At 46.4% G+C, this 24,590-nt stretch overlaps 1 protein-coding gene across 12 annotated transcripts in view; it reads right to left on the reverse strand.

Moving 5' to 3' along the window:
* LOC109896506 (neurexin-2) overlaps positions 1 to 24,590 on the reverse strand; it is a 1,132,408-nt gene that overhangs the window by 41,582 nt on the left and 1,066,236 nt on the right. For all 12 annotated transcript variants that reach the window (XM_031832475.1, XM_031832476.1, XM_031832477.1 and 9 more), the window contains one exon: positions 8,040 to 8,211. In XM_031832475.1, coding sequence (XP_031688335.1) covers positions 8,040 to 8,211 — 172 coding nt within the window. The remainder of the gene's footprint in view (positions 1 to 8,039; positions 8,212 to 24,590) is intronic.

The raw sequence follows: 24,590 nt of genomic DNA on the forward strand, positions 1-24,590 counted from the left end.
AACTTCTGACCCACTGGAATTGTGATACAGTGAATTATCACAATTATCACCTCTTATTCTGAGGGTAGGGGGACATCGCTACGGAAACACTCCCCTCTCTCCTCTTGTGCCCCCCTCTCTCTGTGCACCTCTCCTTTTTTACTCTCCCTCCCTCCCTCTCTCGCTCTCTCTCTCCTTCATCTCTCCTTGCTCTCATTTTAATTTCACCACTTCCTTCCTTCCTTCCCTACCTAACTCTTTCCCCACTTCCCTCTTCCTCGCCCTCTCTCTGTGTACCTCAAAATGTTTATCTCTCTCTGTAAGCTCCTTTCTTCTCAGGCACAGCCAGGAGCCAAAGCCATGAGACAGCTTTACTGGTGGTGTTCTGCAAACACCCTGGATCAGGAAAGTGTGTTGGGACAGTGTGTACTCAACTGGTCATAATGATGTAGTTACGAGGCGACAGATATGGCAATCATCTGGAGACAGCCCAGCTATAGGGAATTGAATGTGGGATGACAATGTGACTAGTCATGTAAGGAACATAGTGCTTCTGCTCCTGTTAATCCTCGGCTGGTGCTGTAGATAGAGGCACATAGAAACATACTGTACACACTAGACCAGAGCAATATTCTTAGTTGCAACTTAAATCAAATTATAGCCATCTTGGTAAAGGTAATACTTAGTGTGTCTCGTTTCATCGACATCCACGACAGAGGAGGAGAGAGGCTCACTGGCCTCACACTGTGTTAAACACCATCATATAACCAGGGGAGAGGAGGAAACCTGTTATATGGTATAAAACCTTCAGAACACAAGATTCCTAACCCTTGAGCTCTTGAGACTCTGCAGCAGTCTAAAATGCAAAAACGTCATCAAGGTCTTGTTGTTGTACGTTAGCTTGGTTGTGGAGATATAAATGGGTCTATCTGAGGAAAGACCTAACTCACGCTCACACTACCCTGAGACTACTTCCTACTTCTTATAGGAGGTAACTGTCCTGCTCTATAGAGATAACTGTCCTGCTCTACCATCAACACTAACCCAAGACTACTTCCTACTTATAGAGATAACTGTCCTGCTCTACCATCAACACTAACCCAAGACTACTTCCTACTTCTTATAGAGATAACTGTCCTGCTCTACCATCAACACTAACCCAAGACGACTTCCTACTTCTTATAGAGATAACTGTCCTGCTCTACCATCAACACTAACCCAAGACTACTTCATACTTCTTATAGAGATAACTGTCCTGCTCTACCATCAACACTAACCCTAGACTACTTCTTACTTCTTATAGAGATAACTGTCCTGCTCTACCATCAACACTAACCCTAGACTACTTCCTACTTCTTATAGAGATAACTGTCCTGCTCTACCATCAACACTAACCCAAGACTACTTCCTACTTCTTATAGAGATAACTTTCCTGCTCTACCATCAACACTAACCTGAGACTACTTCCTACTTCTTATAGAGATAACTGTCCTGCTTTACCATCAACACTAACCCAAGACTACTTCCTACTTCTTATAGAGATAACTGTCCTGCTCTATAGAGATAACTGTCCTGCTCTACCATCAACACTAACCCAAGACTACTTCCTACTTCTTATAGAGATAACTGTCCTGCTCTACCATCAACACTAACCCAAGACTACTTCCTACTTCTTATAGAGATAACTGTCCTGCTCTACCATCAACACTAACCTGAGACTACTTCCAACTTCTTATAGAGATAACTGTCTTCCTCTACCATCAACACTAACCAAGAGTACTTCCTACTTCTTATAGAGATAACTGTCCTGCTCTACCATCAACACTAACCCAAGACTACTTCCTACTTCTTATAGAGATAACTGTCCTGCTCTACCATCAACACTAACCCAAGACTACTTCATACTTCTTATAGAGATAACTGTCCTGCTCTACCATCAACACTAACCCGAGACTACTTCCTACTTCTTATAGAGATAACTGTCCTGCTCTATAGAGATAACTGTCCTGCTCTACCATCAACACTAACCCGAGACTACTTCCTACTTCTTATAGAGATAACTGTCCTGCTCTATAGAGATAACTGTCCTGCTATACCATCAACACGAACCCGAGACTACTTCCTACTTCTTATAGAGATAACTGGCCTGCTCTACCATCAACACTAACCCGAGACGACTTCCTACTTATTTTAGAGATAACTGTCCTGCTCTACCATCAACACTAACCCGAGACTACATCCTACTTCTTATAGAGATAACTGTCCTGCTCTACCATCAACACGAACCCGAGACTACTTCCTACTTCTTATAGAGATAACTGTCCTGCTCTACCATCAACACTAACCCAAGACTACTTCCTACTTCTTATAGAGATAACTGTCCTGCTCTACCATCAACACTAACCCAAGACTACTTCCTACTTCTTATAGAGATAACTGTCCTGCTCTACCATCAACACTAACCCGAGACTACTTCCTACTTCTTGTAGAGATAACTGTCCTGCTCTATAGAGATAACTGTCCTGCTCTACCATCAACACTAACCCAAGACTACTTCCTACTTCTTATAGAGATAACTGTCCTGCTCTACCATCAACACTAACCCGAGACTGCTTCCTACTTCTTATAGAGATAACTGTCCTGCTCTACCATCAACACTAACCTGAGACTACTTCCTACTTCTTATAGAGATAACTGTCCTGCTCTACCATCAACACTAACCTGAGACTACTTCCTACTTCTTATAGAGATAACTGTCCTGCTCTATAGAGATAACTGTCCTGCTATACCATCAACACGAACCCGAGACTACTTCCTACTTCTTATAGAGATAACTGTCCTGCTCTACCATCAACACTAACCCGAGACGACTTCCTACTTATTTTAGAGATAACTGTCCTGCTCTACCATCAACACTAACCCGAGACTACTTCCTACTTCTTATAGAGATAACTGTCCTGCTCTACCATCAACACTAACCTGAGACTACTTCCTACTTCTTATAGAGATAACTGTCCTGCTCTACCATCAACACTAACCCAAGACTACTTCCTACTTCTTATAGAGATAACTGTCCTCCTCTACCATCAACACTAACCCAAGACTACTTCCTACTTCTTATAGAGATAACTGACCTCCTCTACCATCAACACTAACCCGAGACTGCTTCCTACTTCTTATAGAGATAACTGTCCTGCTCTACCATCAACACTAACCCAAGACTACTTCCTACTTCTTATAGAGATAACTGTCCTCCTCTACCATCAACACTAACCTGAGACTACTTCCTACTTCTTATAGAGGTAACTGTCCTGCTATTGTCTCCATCACTTATATCTGACAGACAAACAAACATAGGTGTAAAACCAATCTGAGGGCAACAGTGGCCCATATGGAGAGATACCCCATCTGTCTGACCTTAAACACTCAGACCTGGTCTCTCTGTGTGAGACCATGATGGTTTTTATTGGGCCTGCATCTGGGGAGAAGAATTCAATAATGCTGTTCTGAGGGCCTGGAGGGGACAGGGGTGGTACTGTGTCACTTCATGTCTGTCCTCTGTCTAGGCTGGGGTATGCTGTGACACGCTCGCACACACGCACAGATACACACACGCACACACGCCCACACGCACACATGCCCACACGCACACAGTACGGAGCAACGGCATCAACTCTAGAGCTTTCCCCCAAAAATATCAACAAACGTATTTGGTTGTTGAATGTTTGACCCACCACAGCTTCCTCACACTTCCTGTTCTTGTAAAGCCTACCTTGGGAATCTGAAGCTGAGGTTGTTGAATGTTTGACCCACCACAGCTTCCTCACACTTCCTGTTCTTGTAAAGCCTACCTTGGGAATCTGAAGCTGAGGTTGTTGAATGTTTGACCCACCACAGCTTCCTCACACTTCCTGTTCTTGTAAAGCCTACCTTGGGAATCTGATGCTGAGGTTGTTGAATGTTTGACCCACCACAGCTTCCTCACACTTCCTGTTCTTGTAAAGCCTACCTTGGGAATCTGATGCTGAGGTTGTTGAATGGTTGCTATTTGCTGCAGTTGAACTGAGGGCAGTTCTCAAAACCCAAGATGTAAAATTGATTATTTTCAGAAAGCCAGTCTACCTGTTCTCTCTTATTCAGTGGTTAATATTTTACTTTCACACCAAGGACGGTGGTCTTGCAATGTAATATGTGTGTTTTTTTGACTTCTTCAGCTAGTACCTCAGCTCCCTGCAATGCTATGACAGCAACCCCCCCCCTCTACCCCTGCCCTCCCTCCCTCCTCTGGGAGAGCTTATCTTTCCCGGTCTGTCCCTGTTACCGGTTGCCCTCCAAATCACCTGCCCACAATCTATGAGATGAGGAGGAGTCCCCTCCAGCCAGCCATCTTTTTTCTCTCAATGAAAACGTGTTGTCTCTCGTTGAATGACAACAAAGACTGAATAATTCCTACTGTTGATCAATCCCCAGCGAAGGGGTGTAGACTTCAGCTACCGGCCTCAGCTTGCCTCAAGAGAAAATGTTGTGTCCCCGATCAACCCGGAAAAACCCTCACCGAAGTCCAAAACCAACAAAAGCGTCACAAAATGTCATCATCACCTACTCTTCCGAACCGTTTTGGCCGGGAAGCAGGCACATGCATTTACAGATGCTATGGCTGCGCAGAGAGGCTCTCTGCACTGATCCAAAATGGCCATGAGAGACCATTTTCCTATAGTGTAGACAGAAATAAATCAGCCAGATACACATTAATGGAGAATTCAGTCTGCATCGGCAGTTGATCGGGTTCTTGGTCGACCGGTGGATATGACATATTCTCCCCGATAGATCATTCATTGTAATAAAGGCCTTTGATCTTTATCATTCTGGTAAGAGTGCCTTGAGTGTGCTATGTCCACACAGGTCTACCATTTTATGACTTGTGTAAGTTCATAAGTAAATTCTGTTCCATTTTTCGGAGGGATTCCTTCCGACAAACTCAGTGGATTAATAAACAGGCTTCTGTTCCGACACCATTCTTCCTCCTTCTTAAAATGTACCCCTCTCCCCTATTTCACTTCACACACCCCCTGGGTTAATTAGAAGTCCCCCTTCCTACCTCCTTTCTTCTATCCCTCCCATCAGAGCTTTGGACTCCTAATGCGCAGCAGCTCCACTTTTCCTCAGGAAGACTTGAGACAGACAGACAGACAGACAGGGAACCTTCAAAGAGCCACTCTAAATATACTGTGTATGTAGCCAACATAAATGAGTAAAGATAATCTGCCTAGCGCCCCCCCATTCCCCTCAAACCCCCTCATCTCCTCCTCCTCCCCCTCCACCCCACCCCAAACACACAACGCAACAATAGCATCAGCCCCAACAACTAAACCGACAAACAAACAAACTCTAAAACCTCGATCAGCAGGAGGGGAGAGAAAAAGAGAAACGCTCGACTGACAAAATAACAATGCAGACAACAACAACAACAACAACAACAACAACAACAACAGAGGAAGAAAAGAGGGCTCCGAATTCAATTACAAGGAAATGAAAGTCAGAGATAACATGCTGGTGTCAACAGGCTGTCCTGCTACTGTGTTCTATTCTTCTGTGTTCTATTCAGTGTTCTATTCTTCTGTGTTTTTTTCTTCTGTGTTTTATACTTCTGTGTTTTATTATTCTGTGTTCTATTCAGTGTTCTATTCTTCTGTGTTTTATTCTTCTGTGTTTTATTATTCTGTGTTCTATTCAGTGTTCTATTCTTCTGTGTTCTATTCTTCTGTGTTCTATTCTTCTGTGTTTTATTCTTCTGTGTTTTATTCTTCTGTGTTTTATTCTTCAGTGTTCTATTCTTCTGTGTTCTATTCTTCTGTGTTCTATTCTTCTGTGTTCTATTCTTCTGTGTTTTATTCTTCTGTGTTCTATTCAGTGTTCTATTCTTCTGTGTTCTATTCAGTGTTCTATTCTTCTGTGTTCTATTCTTCTGTGTTTTATTCTTCTGTGTTTTATTCTTCTGTGTTCTATTCTTCTGTGTTCTATTGTTCTGTGTTTTATTCTTCTGTGTTCTATTCTTCTGTGTTCTATTCTTCTGTGTTCTATTCTTCTGTGTTTTATTCTTCTGTGTTCTATTCCTCTGTGTTCTATTCTTCTGTGTTCTATTCTTCTGTGTTCTATTCTTCAGCATTCTATTATTCAGTGTTCTATTCTTCTATGTTTTATTGTTCTGTGTTCTATTCTTCTGTGTTCTATTATTCAGTGTTCTATTATTCAGTGTTCTATTCTTCTGTGTTCTATTCTTCTGTGTTCTATTCTTCTGTGTTCTATTCTTCAGCATTCTATTATTCAGTGTTCTATTCTTCTGTGTTTTATTGTTACGTGTTCTATTCTTCTGTGTTCTATTATTCAGTGTTCTATTCTTCTGTGTTCTATTCTTCTGTGTTCTATTTGGTGTTCCATTCTGTGTTCTATTCTTCTGTGTTCTATTTTGTGTTCTATTCGATGTTCTATTCGGTGTTCTATTCTTCTGTGTTTTATTCTTCTGTGTTCTATTCCTCTGTGTTCTATTCTTCTGTGTTCTATTCTTCAGCATTCTATTATTCAGTGTTCTATTCTTCTGTGTTCTATTCTTCTGTGTTCTATTCTTCTGTGTTCTATTCTTCAGCATTCTATTATTCAGTGTTCTATTCTTCTGTGTTTTATTGTTATGTGTTCTATTCTTCTGTGTTCTATTATTCAGTGTTCTATTATTCAGTGTTCTATTCTTCTGTGTTCTATTCTTCTGTGTTCTATTTGGTGTTCCATTCTGTGTTCTATTCTTCTGTGTTCTATTCTTCTGTGTTCATGTCCTCTGTGTTCTATTTGGTGTTCTATTCTTCTGTGTTCTATTTGGCGTTCTATTCTTCCTGGTTGTGATACATGGACCTCTGTCCTAGTGCTGACGGATGGAGAGAGGATCTAGATTTTCTCTGCAGGAGACAATGGAGCCAATGTGTGTGGGTTGGATCACCACGGTGACAGAGAGTTCCAGAGGGAAGAAGGTTAGTGCTATTCGGGATCCTTGAGACATCCCTAGCCTAACCTTAACCCTTACCTAACCCTAACCTTAAACCTTACCTTAACCATGTGAAACTTGAACTTCAATTAGACTTTTCAGTGAGGAGAGAGGGGCAGTGTTACTCCTGGATATCACTCCACAGAGGCAGGGTTGGGGATTTCATACTGTGGAGTGGGTGTATTTTCTTAGAGTTAACCATAAACAAACTTTTGTGAACTTTTTCTCGTCGAACCATGAATTCCCTAGAGACAGTAGTAATTGGCGCTATAGAATGAGACAACAGGCACGCAACAGGAGAATCAACCAGCGAGCTCAAACTTTTACTGGAGAAAACCCTCAATTTGAGTCAGACCTTTCTGAATGATTCTGAAACACCGTGAGAACCAGTCTCTTTAGCTCACATTCCACTCCTTGTCCTTGCCAAAGACACATGACATGGACTACAGGGAGTCGGTTAGCTGAAGAGATGGGTCACCAGGCTAGTGAAACACCCATTGGTGTGTAAGAAAAGAATCATTATTAATATGACAATTCAACCATTACTGAATCATTCCTTGCCTTCCGGGATAATGGTTCTAACAGTGTGGATAGATCCAGCTCAGTATGATCAGGGATCAGAAACAGAAAATGTCTTCCTTGTAGTAACCATGGTGGAGGGAGTTGACATAACTACTGTAGAATACAGTGGAGAGACACCAAGTGAGAGTTTTTGTTTTGGCAACAATAATATAACCAATATATCTAATATGACCAACCATTTTACTTGTCATTGGCTATTCATGATTAAGTAGCAGTAGGACTGCTATGTAATACATGACTGGGTGGTATACTGACTCATAGAAGATGATGCCCTGCAACAAAACAACCATATTATTTTACTCTCTCACTTTCTCTCCCACTGTATTCCTTTAGTTCATCTGATACTTTAATCCCTCCCTCCCTCCCTCCCTCCCTCCCTCCCTCCCTCCCTCCCTCCCTCCCTCCCTCCCTCCCTCCCTCCCTCCCTCCCTCCCTCCAGTCCTACCTGAGGGGAAGCGTTCGATGACAGGCTGGCTGTCCACCTGCAGGGTAGCGTTGCCACCGCTGCGTGTGAAGCGCACCACGTGGTATTTGCCGTCGCTCACCATCACAGCGCTCTCCTCGATGACAATGTCATCTGTTCCCACGTTGAAGATGACGCCGATCCTTCCCTGTTCCTAGGAGAGAGAGAGACAGAGAGACAGAGAGAGAGAGGGAGAGAGGGTTAGAGGGAGAGAACACGTTTCATCTGTGTTCAGTGTGTACAGGTGAAAGGTGTGTCCAGTGTCTGTATGTGAACAAGCAGGTTTCAAACCCGGGTCCAGGTCTTCCGGTGGAGCTTAGGACCATGTTATCACCCTGAGCTAAAGCCTACAGTCAGCATTATCTCCGGAAGCTGTCGCCACATTATTTTCAGATCTCAGAAAAGACTACCCATCACTTTTGTGTAGTTCAGCAACCCAGGTTGACTAAATATTAATGAAAGGGCTATCCAAGTATATATTTCCATAAAGTCTGTCCAACATAAACCTTCTACAGCATGACAGGTACCGTGCAGTGGCCAGTGACCCAGTGTGTGTTCTGATCACTTTTGGGGCATAATGGTGGGCAGTCATGCTTCAGCCAGGTTGAGTGTAGCATGGACTACTCTATTACATTTAACATTCACCACTCTCTCTCTCTCTCTCTCTCTCTCTCTCTCTCTCTCTCTCTCTCTCTCTCTCTCTCTCTCTCTCTCTCTCTCTCTCTCACCTCTACTCTCCTCCTCTACTCTACTCTCCTCCTCTTCTTTTTACCTCTACTCTCCTCCTCTACCTCTCTCTCTCCTCCTCTCCATCTCGTCCTCTCTCTCTACTCTCCTCCCCTCTACTCTCCTCCTCTCCCTCTACAACTACTCTCCTCCTCTCTACTCTCTCTCTCTCTCTCCTCCTCTCCATCTCCTCCTCTCTCTCCACTCTCCTCCTCTACTCTCCTCCTCTCTACTCTCCTCCTCTCCCTCTACCTCTACTCTCCTCCTCTCCCTCTTCTCTCCTCCTCTACCTCTCTCTCTCTCCCATCTATTAGTGTTGACAGCCTCCTACTGCTTCAACTTTATTACAGTCTACCCACCTCTCTCTCTCTCCTCTCACATCCCTCTTTACCCCCCCCTCCCCTCCTCTCCTCTCCCCTCTCCTTGTAGTAACCATGGTGGAGGGAGTTGACATAACTACTGTAGAATACAGTGGAGAGAGGGACACCAAGGGAGAGTTTTTGTTTTGACTGTGCCTGTTCACTGCTGTGGTATGACAGACGGTTCATTCCCATTGGCCCCCTGTCCGTGCCTTTTCCCACAGCACTTCCTGGTTTGACACAAGAGGTCAAGCTCGTTTGCTGGAGTGGGTCGCGGCGCGCAGCACGCCGCTATCTGTCCGCTCCAGACCCCCACTTCGCAAACATCTCCATTGATTGCTTTATCTAATTAGTTATGTGGATTTATTTAGCAGAAAACCTTCCTCACGTGCCACCATTTTGTGAGGTTCAACAATGGCTTTAGCTTGGAGCACTGTTTGAATTATTCATTAAATATTTTAGGAATATATACAAATAGCTGCTAAAATGTTAAAAGGACTAAAGTATCGAGTTAATGGAGTAAATAAGAGCAAGAGGTTGGGATGTAAATGAATGAGTTGTGTAATCACAGTCAGATTTGTGCATTCTAACACGTACTTCGGCGGGATAAAATAGTAACGTTATTTAACGGGAAGTGCAATTGGTTGACATGGACGATTAAGACCCTAATTGTGGCGTTGTCACTGGTTGTGTTCGGAGCACGATTAATGCCTTTAAGGGCTCAACAGTGGCTGAGCCACATGGAACCAATCAAGCTGTCTGTCGGGTGACTGAAGCTTGTTCATTTTGAATAGTGTCACCTACTGCACCCACTAAAACAGAGGCTTAATGAAATACAACATACATATCCATTGAGTTGAATTGTTGACATTAAACAGCTACTTTGATGGGGGGAAAACTGATGGAGCGGTGACCTACATCCCTACATCCCTTAGTGTACCGCAGGGATGTCAATCTCAGGCATTCAAAAGGGTACATGGCTCCTTGGCACTTCATCAATCAATTAAAGTTATTGACTGTCCAGAGAATCCATATTACCCTACCTGGCTTCCTGTGTCTACATCCACTATTGAATAGCTGAGAACAAGCAGACATGGTGGCAATTGATGATTGATGCCACTTTATCAAACCACCGTTTTACTCCCAGAGAAAAGCAACAAAATGGCGGAGGTTAGCCAAATGCTAACAGAGTGCAGTGAACAGTAGCTGAGGACTTTTCCCGCCACACCACTGCCCGCCCACAATGAAGAGCTAAGGCTAATTGCATTACCTTTTTCATCAAGAATTAATTCAATGTTCCACTGGGCAATTCTTTTCTCTGGGAAATGAATCTCTTGTTTTTGCATATTAGCAGAGGGGAAGAGCATGGAGGAAACATAATTTGTGAGAGATTAGAATACAGAGAGATTAGCATTAATGTTCCTCAACATTAGGGCTTCTTCTTCTCTCTCGCCGGCACTGGGGAATGTATCAACTCCATTACACAAAGCAGCCGGCGGGAATCGCTGCTTTTTAAAGGTGATTTCTGTGTTGCCATAATGACATTTTAATGGCCGTTCCATTAAAAGGGAGACTCCACTCAAAAACAATATTTTGTTTTCATTAGTCCACTGTTGATACAGTCCCAAAATGTTTTGCATGTCAGCAGTCAAGTTTTCAAGATATTGGACTTTCAAGAAAAAAGTGTCACCGGCCAAAAAATGAGGAATATCTCTGGATGGAAAATAACCACAATCCCGTATAACTGGGAGAGGTCATGCCCATACAGTAACAAATGAAGGGAGAGGGGAAGGGGAAGATGGCTCAGGAACAGTACACACCTCTCTGTGGTGGAATACACACCTCTCTGTGGTGGAATGCACACCTCTCTGTGGTGGAATACACACCTCTCTGTGGTGGAATACACACCTCTCTGTGGTGAAATACACACCTCTCTGTGGTGGAATTACACACCGCTCTGTGGTGGAATACACACCTCTCTGTGTTGCAATACACACCTCTCTGTGGTGGAATTAAAACCACTCTGCGGTGAAATACACACCTCTCTGTGGTGAAATACACACCTCTCTGTGGTGGAATGCACACCTCTCTGTGGTGGAATTACACAGCTCTCTGTGGTGGAATTACACACCTCTCTGTGGTGGAATTACACACCGCTCTGTGGTAGAATTACACACCGCTCTGTGGTGGAATACACACCTCTCTGTGGTGGAATACACACATCTCTGTGGTGGAATACACAACTCTCTGTGGTGAAATACACACCTCTCTGTGGTGGAATAAAAACCTCTCTGTGGTGAAATACACACCTCTCTGTGGTGGAATACACACCTCTCTGTGGTGGAATACACACCTCTCTGTGGTGGAATACACACCTCTCTGTGGTGCAATACACACCTAAATGCGGTGGAATTAAAACTTCTCTGTGGTGAAATACACACCTCTCTGTGGTGGAATAAAAACCTCTCTGTGGTGGAATACACACTCTCTGTGGTGCAATACACACCTCTCTGTGGTGGAATACACACTCTCTGTGGTGAAATACACGCCTCTCTGTGGTGGAATACACACCTCTCTGTGGTGCAATACACACCTCTCTGTGGTGGAATTAAAACCTCTCTGTGGTGAAATACACACCTCTCTGTGGTGGAATAAAAACCTCTCTGTGGTGGAATACACACCTCTCTGTGATGGAATACACACCTCTCTGTGATGGAATACACACCTCTCTGTGATGGAATACACACCTCTCTGTGGTGGAATACACACCTCTCTGTGGTGGAATACACAACTCTCTGTGATGGAATACACACCTCTCTGTGGTGAAATACACACCTCTCTGTGATGGAATACACACCTCTCTGTGATGGAATACACACCTCTCTGTGATGGAATACACACCTCTCTGTGATGGAATACACACCTCTCTTTGATGGAATACACACCTCTCTGTGGTGGAATACACACCTCTCTGTGGTGGAATACACACCTCTCTGTGATGGAATACACACCTCTCTGTGGTGAAATACACACCTCTCTGTGGTGGAATTAAAACTTATCTGTGGTGAAATACACACCTCTCTGTGGTGGAATAAAAACCTCTCTGTGGTGGAATACACACTCTCTGTGGTGCAATACACACCTCTCTGTGGTGGAATACACACTTCTCTGTGGTGAAATACACACCTCTCTGTGGTGGAATACACACCTCTCTGTGGTGCAATACACACCTCTCTGTGGTGGAATTAAAACCTCTCTGTGGTGAAATACACACCTCTCTGTGGTGGAATAAAAACCTCTCTGTGGTGGAATACACACCTCTCTGTGGTGCAATACACACCTCTCTGTGATGGAATACACACCTCTCTGTGATGGAATACACACCTCTCTGTGATGGAATACACACCTCTCTGTGGTGGAATACACACCTCTCTGTGGTGAAATACACACCTCTCTGTGGTGGAATACACAACTCTCTGTGATGGAATACACACCTCTCTGTGGTGAAATACACACCTTTCTGTGGTGGAATACACACCTCTCTGTGGTGGAATACACACTTCTCTGTGGTGAAATACACGCCTCTCTGTGGTGGAATACACACCCCTCTGTGGTGGAATTAAAACCTCTCTGTGGTGAAATACACACCTCTCTGTGGTGGAATAAAAACCTCTCTGTGGTGGAATACACACCTCTCTGTGGTGCAATACACACCTCTCTGTGATGGAATACACACCTCTCTGTTATGGAATACACACCTCTCTGTGATGGAATACACACCTCTCTGTGGTGGAATACACACCTCTCTGTGATGGAATACACACCTCTCTGTGGTGGAATACACACCTCTCTGTGGTGAAATACACACCTCTCTGTGGTGGAATACACACCTCTCTGTGATGGAATACACACTCTCTGTGGTGAAATACACACCTCTCTGTGGTGGAATACACACTTCTCTGTGGTGAAATACACACCTCTCTGTGATGGAATACACACCTCTCTGTGATGGAATACACACCTCTCTGTGATGGAATACACACCTCTCTGTGGTGGAATACACACCTCTCTGTGGTGAAATACACACCTCTCTGTGGTGGAATACACAACTCTCTGTGATGGAATACACACCTCTCTGTGGTGAAATACACACCTCTCTGTGGTGGAATACACACCTCTCTGTGATGGAATACACACCTCTCTGTGGTGAAATACACACCTCTCTGTGGTGGAATACACACCTCTCTGTGGTGGAATACACACCTCTCTGTGATGGAATACACACCTCTCTGTGGTGGAATACACACCTCTCTGTGGTTTCCCTTTAAAAGCTTTAGGCAGAGTTGTAGGAGCTTTAGGCAGAGTTGTAGGAGGATCCACAGGTCTCTCATTCCAAATTTGGTTGCATAACATCACTTTTTGGTCAAATTTTGTGTCCAGTAGGGTTTTAGAGTCAGGTGTTACTGTTATAAGAAGGGCCAAGAGTTGTTCCTGACCACCTGATCTTACTAGTCATAACTGTAGGCCCTAGCCTATATTTCCATCAAAATATATTGTATATTGGTGTCAGAAATGGGATGTAAAAACCTAGGCTACAGAGAGCATTTCAGAGAAATGTGGAAATGTCTGTGCAGGGAATGTGAACCAAGGCCCCTGCGTCTGTGTGTGTGTATAGGTGTGTGCTGGGGTTATCAGTCCGTCCCTAAGGGGGCTTTGCCGTCGATCAGACAAAACTAAAGTGTGAGAGAAAGACATGAAGAAAGAGAGTGGCAAAGGTAGAAAATGAACGATAGAATAACAAACGGGGAGGAATGAAATAGCAATAGCTCCTGAAAACAAGAACACGGGGAACCTGAATGATCTCCAAGGGCTTGAGGTGCACTGTGATCAAAGAGTCTGTTGAAGATGTCAAGTTGGCTATTTTTTATTTTTTTACACATCAGAAAAGTCAATTAAGACGGAGAGAAGTAAAAGACAGAAAAATATGTTTTTCATGAATTGGTTCCCTGCATTTCTTCCCTAAGTGGCTCACGGATAGAACAACGGTTCCATTAGTAGGACTGACAGTCTTACTTTCTCTCCTCTCTTATCCCCCTATCTTTACCCCTCTGCTACTCCATCTCTTTATTATCCCTCGAAGTGTGATGCCAGAAAAGACCAGGAGGAAGTGTAATGACAAACGAAGGAGCCAATCATGCCTGCCAGTAGACGGGGTTGACGGGGGATTGGTAGAGGATGACAATTATTTAGTTTACAAGGAATTCTGTATAATTTCGGTTTTACGGTGGAGTCAATGGAGAGAGACACAAACTGAATGTAGGTATGTAGATATATTGGCATTTCTTAAAGTGAAAGTGGCCTGTATCACTGCTTAACCCACAGGGATGGATTTACATAGTGTACCATGTCATCCTTACGTCATGCTACATATAGGGGATGCCAGGATGATAACGGTAATGACTGCATGACGCTAATCAGAACTAGGAAATGAATGTTAGAATGGGCATAATGGGATTGAGTTAGTCAGGGGTCTCTCTCTCTCTCTCTCTCTCTCTCTCACCCCATCTCCCTCCCCCTCTCTCTCTCTCCCTCCCCCATCTCTCTCTCTCTCTCTCTCTCTCCCCATCTCCCTCCCTCCCTCTCTCTCTCTCTCCTTCCCCCATCTCTCTCTCTCTCGCCCCATCTCCCCCCCCCCTCTCTCTCGCCCCATCTCCCTCCCTCTCTCTCTCCCTCATCTCTCTCTCTCCTCATCTCTCTCTCTCCCTCATCTCTCTCTTGCTTCCCCATCTCTCTCTCGCTCCCCCATCTCTCCCTCTCTCTCCCTCATCTCTCCCTCATCTCTCTCTTGTCCCTATCTCTCTCTCCCTCATCTCCCCCCATCTCTCTCTCCCCCCATCTCTCTCTCTCTCCCCCATATCTCTCTTATGTAACCATAAAGAATAGGTTGTTAAGTAAGACTAGGCCATACACCAGCAGTTCAACCCTTTTTACATTCACAGCTAAAACACTTCCAGGACTCATTTGTATGTTTGTCGTTATCTGCGGCAGTCACCTTGAGAAAGTTTCCCCATCTCTTCATCTTAATAGCACTTTATCTCTCTCTTCCTCTCTCTCTCTCTGACTCCCTCCCTCCCCCTCTTCCTCTCTCTCTCTGACTCCCTCCCTCCCCCTCTTCATCTCTCTCTCTGACTCCCTCCCTCCCCCTCTTCCGCTCTCTCTGACTCCCTCCCTCCCCCTCTTCCTCTCTCTCTCTGACTCCCTCCCTCCCCCTCTTCCTCTCTCTCTCTGACTCCCTCCATCCCCCTCTTCCTCTCTCTCTCTGACTCCCTCCATCCCCCTCTTCCTCTCTCTCTCTCTGACTCCCTCCCTCTCTTCCTCTCTCTCTCTGACTCCCTCCATCCCCTCTTCCTCTCTCTCTCTGACTCCCTCCCTCCCCCTCTTCCTCTCTCTCTCTGACTCCCTCCATCCCCCTCTTCCTCTCTCTCTCTGACTCCCTCCCTCCCCCTCTTCCTCTCTTTCTCTGTCTCCCTCCCTCCCCCTCTTCCTCTCTCTCTCTGACTCCCTCCCTCCCCCTCTTCCTCTCTCTCTCTGACTCCCTCCCTCCCCCTCTTCCTCTCTCTCTCTGACTCCCTCCCTCCCCCTCTTCCTCTCTCTCTCTGACTCCCTCCCTCTCTTCCTCTCTCTCTCTGACTCCCTCCCCCTCTTCATCTCTCTCTCTGACTCCCTCCCTCCCTCTCTTCCTCTCTCTCTCTGACTCCCTCCCTCCCCCTCTTCCTCTCTCTCTCTGACTCCCTCCCCCTCTTCATCTCTCTCTCTGACTCCCTCCCTCTCTTCCTCTCTCTCTCTGACTCCCTCCCTCCCCCTCTTCCTTTCTCTTCCCATGTATCTTATAGTCAGTGTTCCAGTATCTAATAAGTCCCTGCTCTGAGACAACGCCGTGAAACTGGGGCTATGACATAGGATCTCATTACAAATCAATCAGTCAGAGAGCCTGGGAGTGGGAGGGAAACCATATCAGGCTGTGTGTGTGTGTGTGTCAGTCTGAGAGAGAAAGTGAGAGAGAATGTGTGTATGTGTGTCGGTGTGACTGACTCACACTAGTCACACTAGACATGCTCAGTTGTCTCATTCTTCCTGTAGCATTGATCAACGACAGCATTATGTAGGATACTCTTTCCCAGAGAGATAATACATCCCAACACTTCATCCTGAACTGATAAGCACGCAAACACACACACACACACGCACGCACACACACACACACACACACACACACACACACACACACACACACACACACACACACACACACACACACACACACACACACACACACACACACACACACAATCTATTATTGATTCTAACACACACATATGCACACACACACACACACACACACACACACACACACACACACAAGCACGCACGCACGCATGCACACACACACACAAATACTAGCCAGTGTACACAGATAAACAAACATGGAAGGACCCCTGCGGCCTTGTGAGTGTGTGTCGTGCCAGGGGTGTGTGAGTGTGTGTCGTGCCAGTGGTATGTGAGTGTGTGTCGTGCCAGGGGTGTGTGAGTGTGTGTCGTGCCAGTGGTATGTGAGTGTGTGTCGTGCCAGGGGTGTGTGAGTGTGTGTCGTGCCAGTGGTATGTGAGTGTGTGTCGTGCCAGTGGTATGTGAGTGTGTGTCGTGCCAGTGGTATGTGAGTGTGTGTCGTGCCAGGGGTGTGTGAGTGTGTGTCGTGCCAGTGTTATGTTAGTGTGTGTCGTGCCAGTGGTATGTGAGTGTGTGTCGTGCCAGTGGTATGTGAGTGTGTGTCGTGCCAGTGGTGTGTGAGTGTGTGTCGTGCCAGGGGTGTGTGAGTGTGTGTCATGCCAGGGGTATGTGAGTGTGTGTCGTGACAGGGGTGTGTGAGTGTGTGTCGTGACAGGGGTGTGTGAGTGTGTGTCATGCCAGGGGTATGTGAGTGTGTGTCGTGCCAGGGGTGTGTGAGTGTGTGTCGTGCCAGGGGTGTGTGAGTGTGTGTCGTGCCATGGGTATGTGAGTGTGTGTCATGCCAGGGGTGTGGGAGTGTGTGTCGTGCCAGGGGTGTGTGAGTGTGTGTTGTGCCAGGGGTGTGTGAGTGTGTGTCGTGCCAGGGGTGTGTGAGTGTGTGTCGTGCCATGGGTATGTGAGTGTGAGTCGTGCCATGGGTATGTGAGTGTGTGTTGTGCCAGGGGTGTGTGAGTGTGAGTCGTGCCAGGGGTGTGTGAGTGTGTGTTGTGCCAGGGGTGTGTGAGTGTGTGTCGTGCCAGGGGTGTGTGAGTGTGTGTCGTGCCATGGGTATGTGAGTGTGAGTCGTGCCAGGGGTGTGTTGAGCATGTAGAGTTTATCCTGTGGCTTGGTTCCACCTGAACACACACAGCTGAAGTGGGACGTGTTGAATGGCTGACATGATGTTTGTATTTTGTCTGGGAGTGTGTGATCATGCGAGACAGACTTGGAGCTCTCGACAAGGATCAAAACAGCGTGTGTGTGTGGCTATTTGTGTATGTGTGTATAAAGTATGGGTGTGTGTGTGTGTGACTGTGTGTCTGCCTTCAATGTGTGTGTGTGTTTGTGTGTGTGTGTTCAATATGTATGTGTGTTTGTGTCTGTGTGTCTGCGTTCAATGTGTGTCTGTGTGTGTGTGTGTGTGAGTGTTTGTGTTTGTCTGCATTCAATGTGTAAGTGTGTGTATATTGTTAAGTGTGTGTGTGTGAGTGTTTGTGTGTGTGTGTGTCTGCGTTCAATGTGTATGTGTGTATTGTACGTGTGTGTATGTGTGTGTGAGTGTGTGTGTGTGTGTCTGCGTTCTACGCGCGCGTGTGTGTATTGTAAGTGTGTGTATGTTTGTGTGAGTGTGTGTGTGTGTCTGCGTTCAACGTGTATGTGTATTGTGTGTGTGAGTGTGTGTGTGTTTGCGTTCAACATGTGTGTGTGTGTATTGTAAGTGTGCGTATTGTAAGTGTGTATGCATGTGTGAGTGTGTGTGTGTGTATTGTAAGTGTGTGTATGTATGTGTGAGTGTGAGTGTGTGTGTGTGTGTGTGTGTATTGTAAGTGTGTGTATATATGTGTGAGTGTGTATTGTAAGTGTGTGTATGTATGTGTGAGTGTGTGTGTATTGTAAGTGTGTGTATATATGTGTGTGTGTGTGTGTGTGTGTGTATTGTAAGTGTGTGTTTGTATGTGTGAGTGTGAGTGTGTGTGTGTGTATTGTAAGTGTGTGTATATATGTGTGAGTGTGTATTGTAAGTGTGTGTATATATGTGTGAGTGTGTGTGTGTGTATTGTAAGTGTGTGTATAAATGTGTGTGTGTATTGTAAGTGTGTGTATATATGTGTGTGTGTGTGTGTGTGTATTGTAAGTGTGTGTATACAGTGCCTTGCCAAAGTATTCGGGGAGGCAGGTAGCCTAGCAAGGCGGCAGGTAGCCTAGCGAGGAGGCAGGTAGCCTAGCAAGGCGGCAGGTAGCCTAGCGAGGAGGCAGGTAGCCTAGCAAGGCGGCAGGTAGCCTAGCGAAGAGGCAGGTAGCCTAGCGAGGAGGCAGGTAGCCTAGCAAGGCGGCAGGTAGCCTAGCGAAGAGGCAGGTAGCCTAGCGAGGAGGCAGGTAGCCTAGCGAGGAGGCAGGTAGCCTAGCAAGGCGGCAGGTAGCCTAGCGAGGAGGCAGGTAGCCTAGCAAGGCGGCAGGTAGCCTAGCGAAGAGGCAGGTAGCCTAGCTGACTTGCCTAGTTAAATATAAATAGAGTACACCGCTGCCATGACTAACATAATATCCACAGAGCAGAGTCAGAGGAAGAACATGTTAGAGGATTATATTAAAACCCTTCACAGAATACAACTGTCTTTCTGGAACTCAATCTATCTCTCAATCTTCTCAGTGTTTCTACTTCGTCCACTGTCTGACTATGTCGGCTCCTAAAGACGGAAAAGAAAATATCTAAGTAGAAAGAAACAGAAAGGGAGAAAGAGGGGAGGAATAGAAGAAGAAGTAACCAGAGGGAAAGGGAGAGGTAAAAAGAGAGGTAGAGTGTAGGGAAGAGAGACAGAACTGTGGAGGTGTATTCCCTGGGCCGTAGCCAGAAGCGAAAGAGGTATCGATGGTGTCCCACCCACGTCCTACTGTCTCTCTATCTGTTCACCAGCCCAGAGCAGGGCTCCTCTACTGTCTCTCTACCTGTTCACCAGCCCAGAGCAGGGCTCCTCTACTGTCTCTCTATCTGTTCACCAGCCCAGAGCAGGGCTCCTCTACTGTCTCTCTGCCTGTTCACCAGCCCAGAGCAGGGCTCCTCTACTGTCTCTCTATCTGTTCACCAGCCCAGAGCAGGGCTCCTCTACTGTCTCTCTATCTGTTCACCAGCCCAGAGCAGGGCTCCTCTACTGTCTCTCTGCCTGTTCACCAGCCCAGAGCAGGGCTCCTCTACTGTCTCTCTACCTGTTCACCAGCCCAGAGCAGGGCTCCTCTACTGTCTCTCTATCTGTTCACCAGCCCAGAGCAGGGCTCCTTTACTGTCTCTCTATCTGTTCACCAGCCCAGAGCAGGGCTCCTCTACTGTCTCTCTGCCTGTTCACCAGCCCAGAGCAGGGCTCCTCTACTGTCTCTCTGCCTGTTCACCAGCCCAGAGCAGGGCTCCTCTACTGTCTCTCTACCTGTTCACCAGTCCAGAGCAGGGCTCCTCTACTGTCTCTCTGCCTGTTCACCAGTCCAGAGCAGGGCTCCTTTACTGTCTCTCTACCTGTTCACCAGCCCAGAGCAGGGCTCCTCTACGGTATTCATCACATTCAGATACTCAGCACAGGGCACAATAGGATACAGGTGTGTGTCCCAAATGGTACCCTATTCCCTTTATAGTGTAGCTATAGGCCCTGGTCAAAAGTAATGTACTATATAGAATAGGGGGCCAGATGGGGCGCAGGCAGGGACTGTATTGTTCAGGTCCTTTGTTTTTTCTCTGACTCTTTCGGCCTCTCCCTCTCTCTGTCTGTATTGCTTTCCATTTTTTTTTCTCTCTGATGCTTTAGGAGAGTGGTCTCTCTCTGATGGTTCAGTGCTTTCAGTGCTCTCTCTCTCTCTCTCTCTCTCTCTCTCTCTCTCTCTCTCTCTCTCTCTCTCTCTCTCTCTCTCTGGACTCATTATAGGATTGAATGGTGGTCTTGCATGGGACTTGGCAAGATTCCACTCATCCTCACCTCATGTGTTGGGGTGATATACTGTGAACAGAGAGAGAATAGGTATCTGCTAACGACCTTGTCTCTGCACTGTGAGTTCTCTACTGTGTGCTCTGTGCTCTCCTGTCTGTGTGTTGAGAGTGCAGGGTGTGCCCACAGGGATTTTCAGATTTTCTTACTATGTGTGCCGTGAGCAAATAGGAATTGGGAATTGAATAAATGCATCTGGGGAATACTTAAAAAAAGGTTTAATGGGTGAAATTCAATTTGAGAGGAGAGAGAAAAGCAGACAACAAGACAGACAGTAGGAGTAGTGGTAAATTGATCTACTCCTCTTTACACAATTAAATGAATTTTCAGTGTGTTTGCACCCATTCCCGCTGTGAGTGTCTTTGAGCCAGAGAGAGCATGTGACGGAGCGAGTCTAGAATGGTTTGTCTTTCTCTCTATCCCACTTTTTCTCGCTCTCTATCTCTCTCTCTGCGTGTGTTTGTCATTTCAGCCGATTCCGCTCCCCCCAAAAAGCTTGAGGAGAGCACCACAGTCAGGCAAAAATGAACAGAATGAGTCTGACCTTAGAACAAAATCAAAAGCAAAATGTTGTCTGTCTGGCCATCCCTCCTCTTTCTCTGTCCTCTCTCCATCCCCCCCTCTTTCTCTGTCCTCTCTCCATCCCTCCTCTTTCTCTGTCCTCTCTCCATCCCTCCTCTTTCTCTGTCCTCTCTCCATCCCTCCTCTTTCTCTGTCCTCTCTCCATTCCTCCTCTTTCTCTGTCCTCTCTCCATCCCTCCTCTTTCTCTGTCCTCTCTCCATTCCTCCTCTCCTCTTTCCCTGCCCCCTCTCCACCCCTCATCCCTCCTCCCCATTGTCCCTGCCCCCTCTCCATCCATCCTCTCTTTTTTCCCTGCCCCCTCTCAATCTCCCCTCTCCTCTTTCCCTGCCCCTCTCTATCTCTTCTCTCTTCTTTCCCTGCCCACACTCCATCCCTCCTCTCCACTTTCCCTGCCCCTCTCCATCTCTCCTCTTTCCCTGCCCCTCTCCATCTCTCCTCTTTCCCTGCCCACACTCCATCCCTCCTCTCCTCTTTCCCTGCCCCTCTCCATCACTCCTCTCCTCTTTCCCTGCCTCCTCTCCATCCCTCCTCTCCACTTTCCCTGCCCACACTCCATCCCTCCTCTCCACTTTCCCTGCCCACACTCCATCCCTCCTCTCCACTTTCACTGCCCCTCTCCATCTCTCCTCTCCACTTTCCCTGCCCACACTCCATCCCTCCTCTCCACTTTCACTGCCCCTCTCCATCTCTCCTCTCCACTTTCCCTGCCCACACTCCATCCCTCCTCTCCACTTTCACTGCCCCTCTCCATCTCTCCTCTCCACTTTCCCTGCCCCTCTCCATCTCTCCTCTCCACTTTCTCTGTCCTCTCTCCATCCCTCCTCTTTCTCTGTCCTCTCTCCATCCCTCCTCTTTCTCTGTCCTCTCTCCATCCCTCCTCTTTCTCTGTCCTCTCTCCATCCCTCCTCTTTCTCTGTCCTCTCTCCATCCCTCCTCTTTCTCTGTCCTCTGGCCATCCCTCCTCTTTCTCTGTCCTCTCTCCATCCCTCCTCTTTCTCTGTCCTCTCTCCATCCCTCCTCTTTCTCTGTCCTCTCTCCATCCCTCCTCTTTCTCTGTCCTCTCTCCATCCCTCCTCTTTCTCTGTCCTCTCTCCATTCCTCCTCTTTCTCTGTCCTCTCTCCATCCCTCCTCTTTCTCTGTCCTCTCTCCATTCCTCCTCTTTCTCTGTCCTCTCTCCATCCCTCCTCTTTCTCTGTCCTCTCTCCATTCCTCCTCTCCTCTTTCCCTGCCCCCTCTCCACCCCTCATCCCTCCTCCCCATTGTCCCTGCCCCCTCTCCATCCATCCTCTCTTTTTTCCCTGCCCCCTCTCAATCTCCCCTCTCCTCTTTCCCTGCCCCTCTCTATCTCTTCTCTCTTCTTTCCCTGCCCACACTCCATCCCTCCTCTCCACTTTCCCTGCCCCTCTCCATCTCTCCTCTTTCCCTGCCCCTCTCCATCTCTCCTCTTCCCTGCCCACACTCCATCCCTCCTCTCCTCTTTCCCTGCCCCTCTCCATCTCTCCTCTCCTCTTTCCCTGCCTCCTCTCCATCCCTCCTCTCCACTTTCCCTGCCCACACTCCATCCCTCCTCTCCACTTTCCCTGCCCACACTCCATCCCTCCTCTCCACTTTCACTGCCCCTCTCCATCTCTCCTCTCCACTTTCCCTGCCCACACTCCATCCCTCCTCTCCACTTTCACTGCCCTCTCCATCTCTCCTCTCCACTTTCCCTGCCCACACTCCATCCCTCCTCTCCACTTTCACTGCCCCTCTCCATCTCTCCTCTCCACTTTCCCTGCCCCTCTCCATCTCTCCTCTCCACTTTCCCTGCCCACACTCCATCCCTCCTCTCCACTTTCACTGCCCCTCTCCATCACTCCTCTCCTCTTTCCCTGCCCACACTCCATCCCTCCTCTCCACTTTCACTGCCCACACTCCATCCCTCCTCTCCACTTTCCCTGCCCCTCTCCATCCCTCCTCTCCACTTTCCCTGCCCCCTCTCCATCTCTCCACTTTTCCTGCCCACACTCCATCCCATCTATCTATCCATCCATCCATCTATCTATCTATCTATCTATCTATCTATCTATCTATCTATCTATCTATCTATCTATCTATCTATCTATCTATCTATCTATCTATCTATCTATCTATCTATCTATCTATCTATCTATCTATCTATCTATCTATCTATCTATCTATCTATCTATCTATCTATCTATCTATCTATCTATCTATCTATCTATCTATCTGTTGTTCCGTCAGAAAGTTGCCTCTCTCAACTTTGTTGGGCTTGGCACAAGGTTGAAAACTAGCAGAGGAGAACGGCCACCAAGCACACAGGCTAATATTTGCCAGTCACTAAACTGAGCAAACACGGATAAACGGCCTACAATCCCCCTCTCTATCTCTCCTCTCTCTCGATTTTCCGCCTATCTATCTTTCTGCTTCCTTTATCTCTCTCTTTCTGCACCGCTTCAAAGTTGTTTGTGGTGATTGGTGGTTTAAGGGATGTGTGTGTGTGTGGGGGGGGGGGGGGGGGGGGGGGGGGGATTCACCTCAGAGGGGGGGGGGGCAGCCCACTATTTCAGACCGAATCATTCCCTGTGAGTCAGTGGAGACACACATGTCCACTCCTCCAGTAAACTTTTTGTTGTAAGTGATTGAAACAAAGCACACCAAGGTCTGTAACCTAATCTCCTTTATACACCTCTACTGGGTCATTTCAGTACACTGTCTGAAGGCCCCAACACATTCTGCCTGCTGGTATATCTGTGTATAGCCTGCTGGGAGCTGAAAGCCACACTGAATGAGGAGTGAACAATGAACACACCACTGTATTCTATATTCTGCAGCTAGCTCATGTCAATGGTCTTCACCAGATAACACCTTCCATGGCAATTCACCTCAATATTTTATTTCCACTTACAATGAAGACATTGATGTAAATAACAAGTATTCTAATCCATGAAATAACAAAATTAACGGTCCATTAATGCCAAATGACACTTTTACAAAACGAGATTCCAGTCTATAGGCCTATGTTGCATTGGGCTGCCCTGTTGCTGCCTGACTAAAAATAAACCAAACAAGACCACTCTATTATCATGTCAAATAAAATAAAATAAAATAAAATGTTATTGGTCACATACACATGGTTAGCAGATGTTATTGCGAGTGTAACGAAATGCTTGTGCTTCTATATCCGACAGTGCAGCAGTATCTAAAAAGTAATATATAAAAATTTCACAACAAAACCTAATATCTAACAAATTCCACAACAAAACTCAATACACACAATCTAGTAAAGGAATGGGATAAGAATATATAAGTATACAATATATGGATGAGCAGTGACAGAGCAGCTAAGATGCAATAGATAGTAAAGAATAGCTAGTGACGGATACAGTATACATTATATACATATGAGATTAGTAATGCGAGATATGTAAAGTGGCCAATGATATCAAGTCTGTAGGTAGGCAGCCACCTCCCTGTGCTAGCGGTGGCTGTTTAACAATCTGATGGCCTTGAGATTGAAAAACAGCTTCTATCTCTCTGTTCCAGCTTTGATGCACCTGTACTGACCTCGCCTTCTGGATGGAAGCGGGGTGAACAGGCAGTGGCTCGGGTGGTTATTGTCCTTGATGATCT

Source organism: Oncorhynchus kisutch, linkage group LG9, assembly GCF_002021735.2.
Source record: "Oncorhynchus kisutch isolate 150728-3 linkage group LG9, Okis_V2, whole genome shotgun sequence".
In the NCBI taxonomy this organism is placed as follows: Eukaryota; Metazoa; Chordata; class Actinopteri; order Salmoniformes; family Salmonidae; genus Oncorhynchus; species Oncorhynchus kisutch.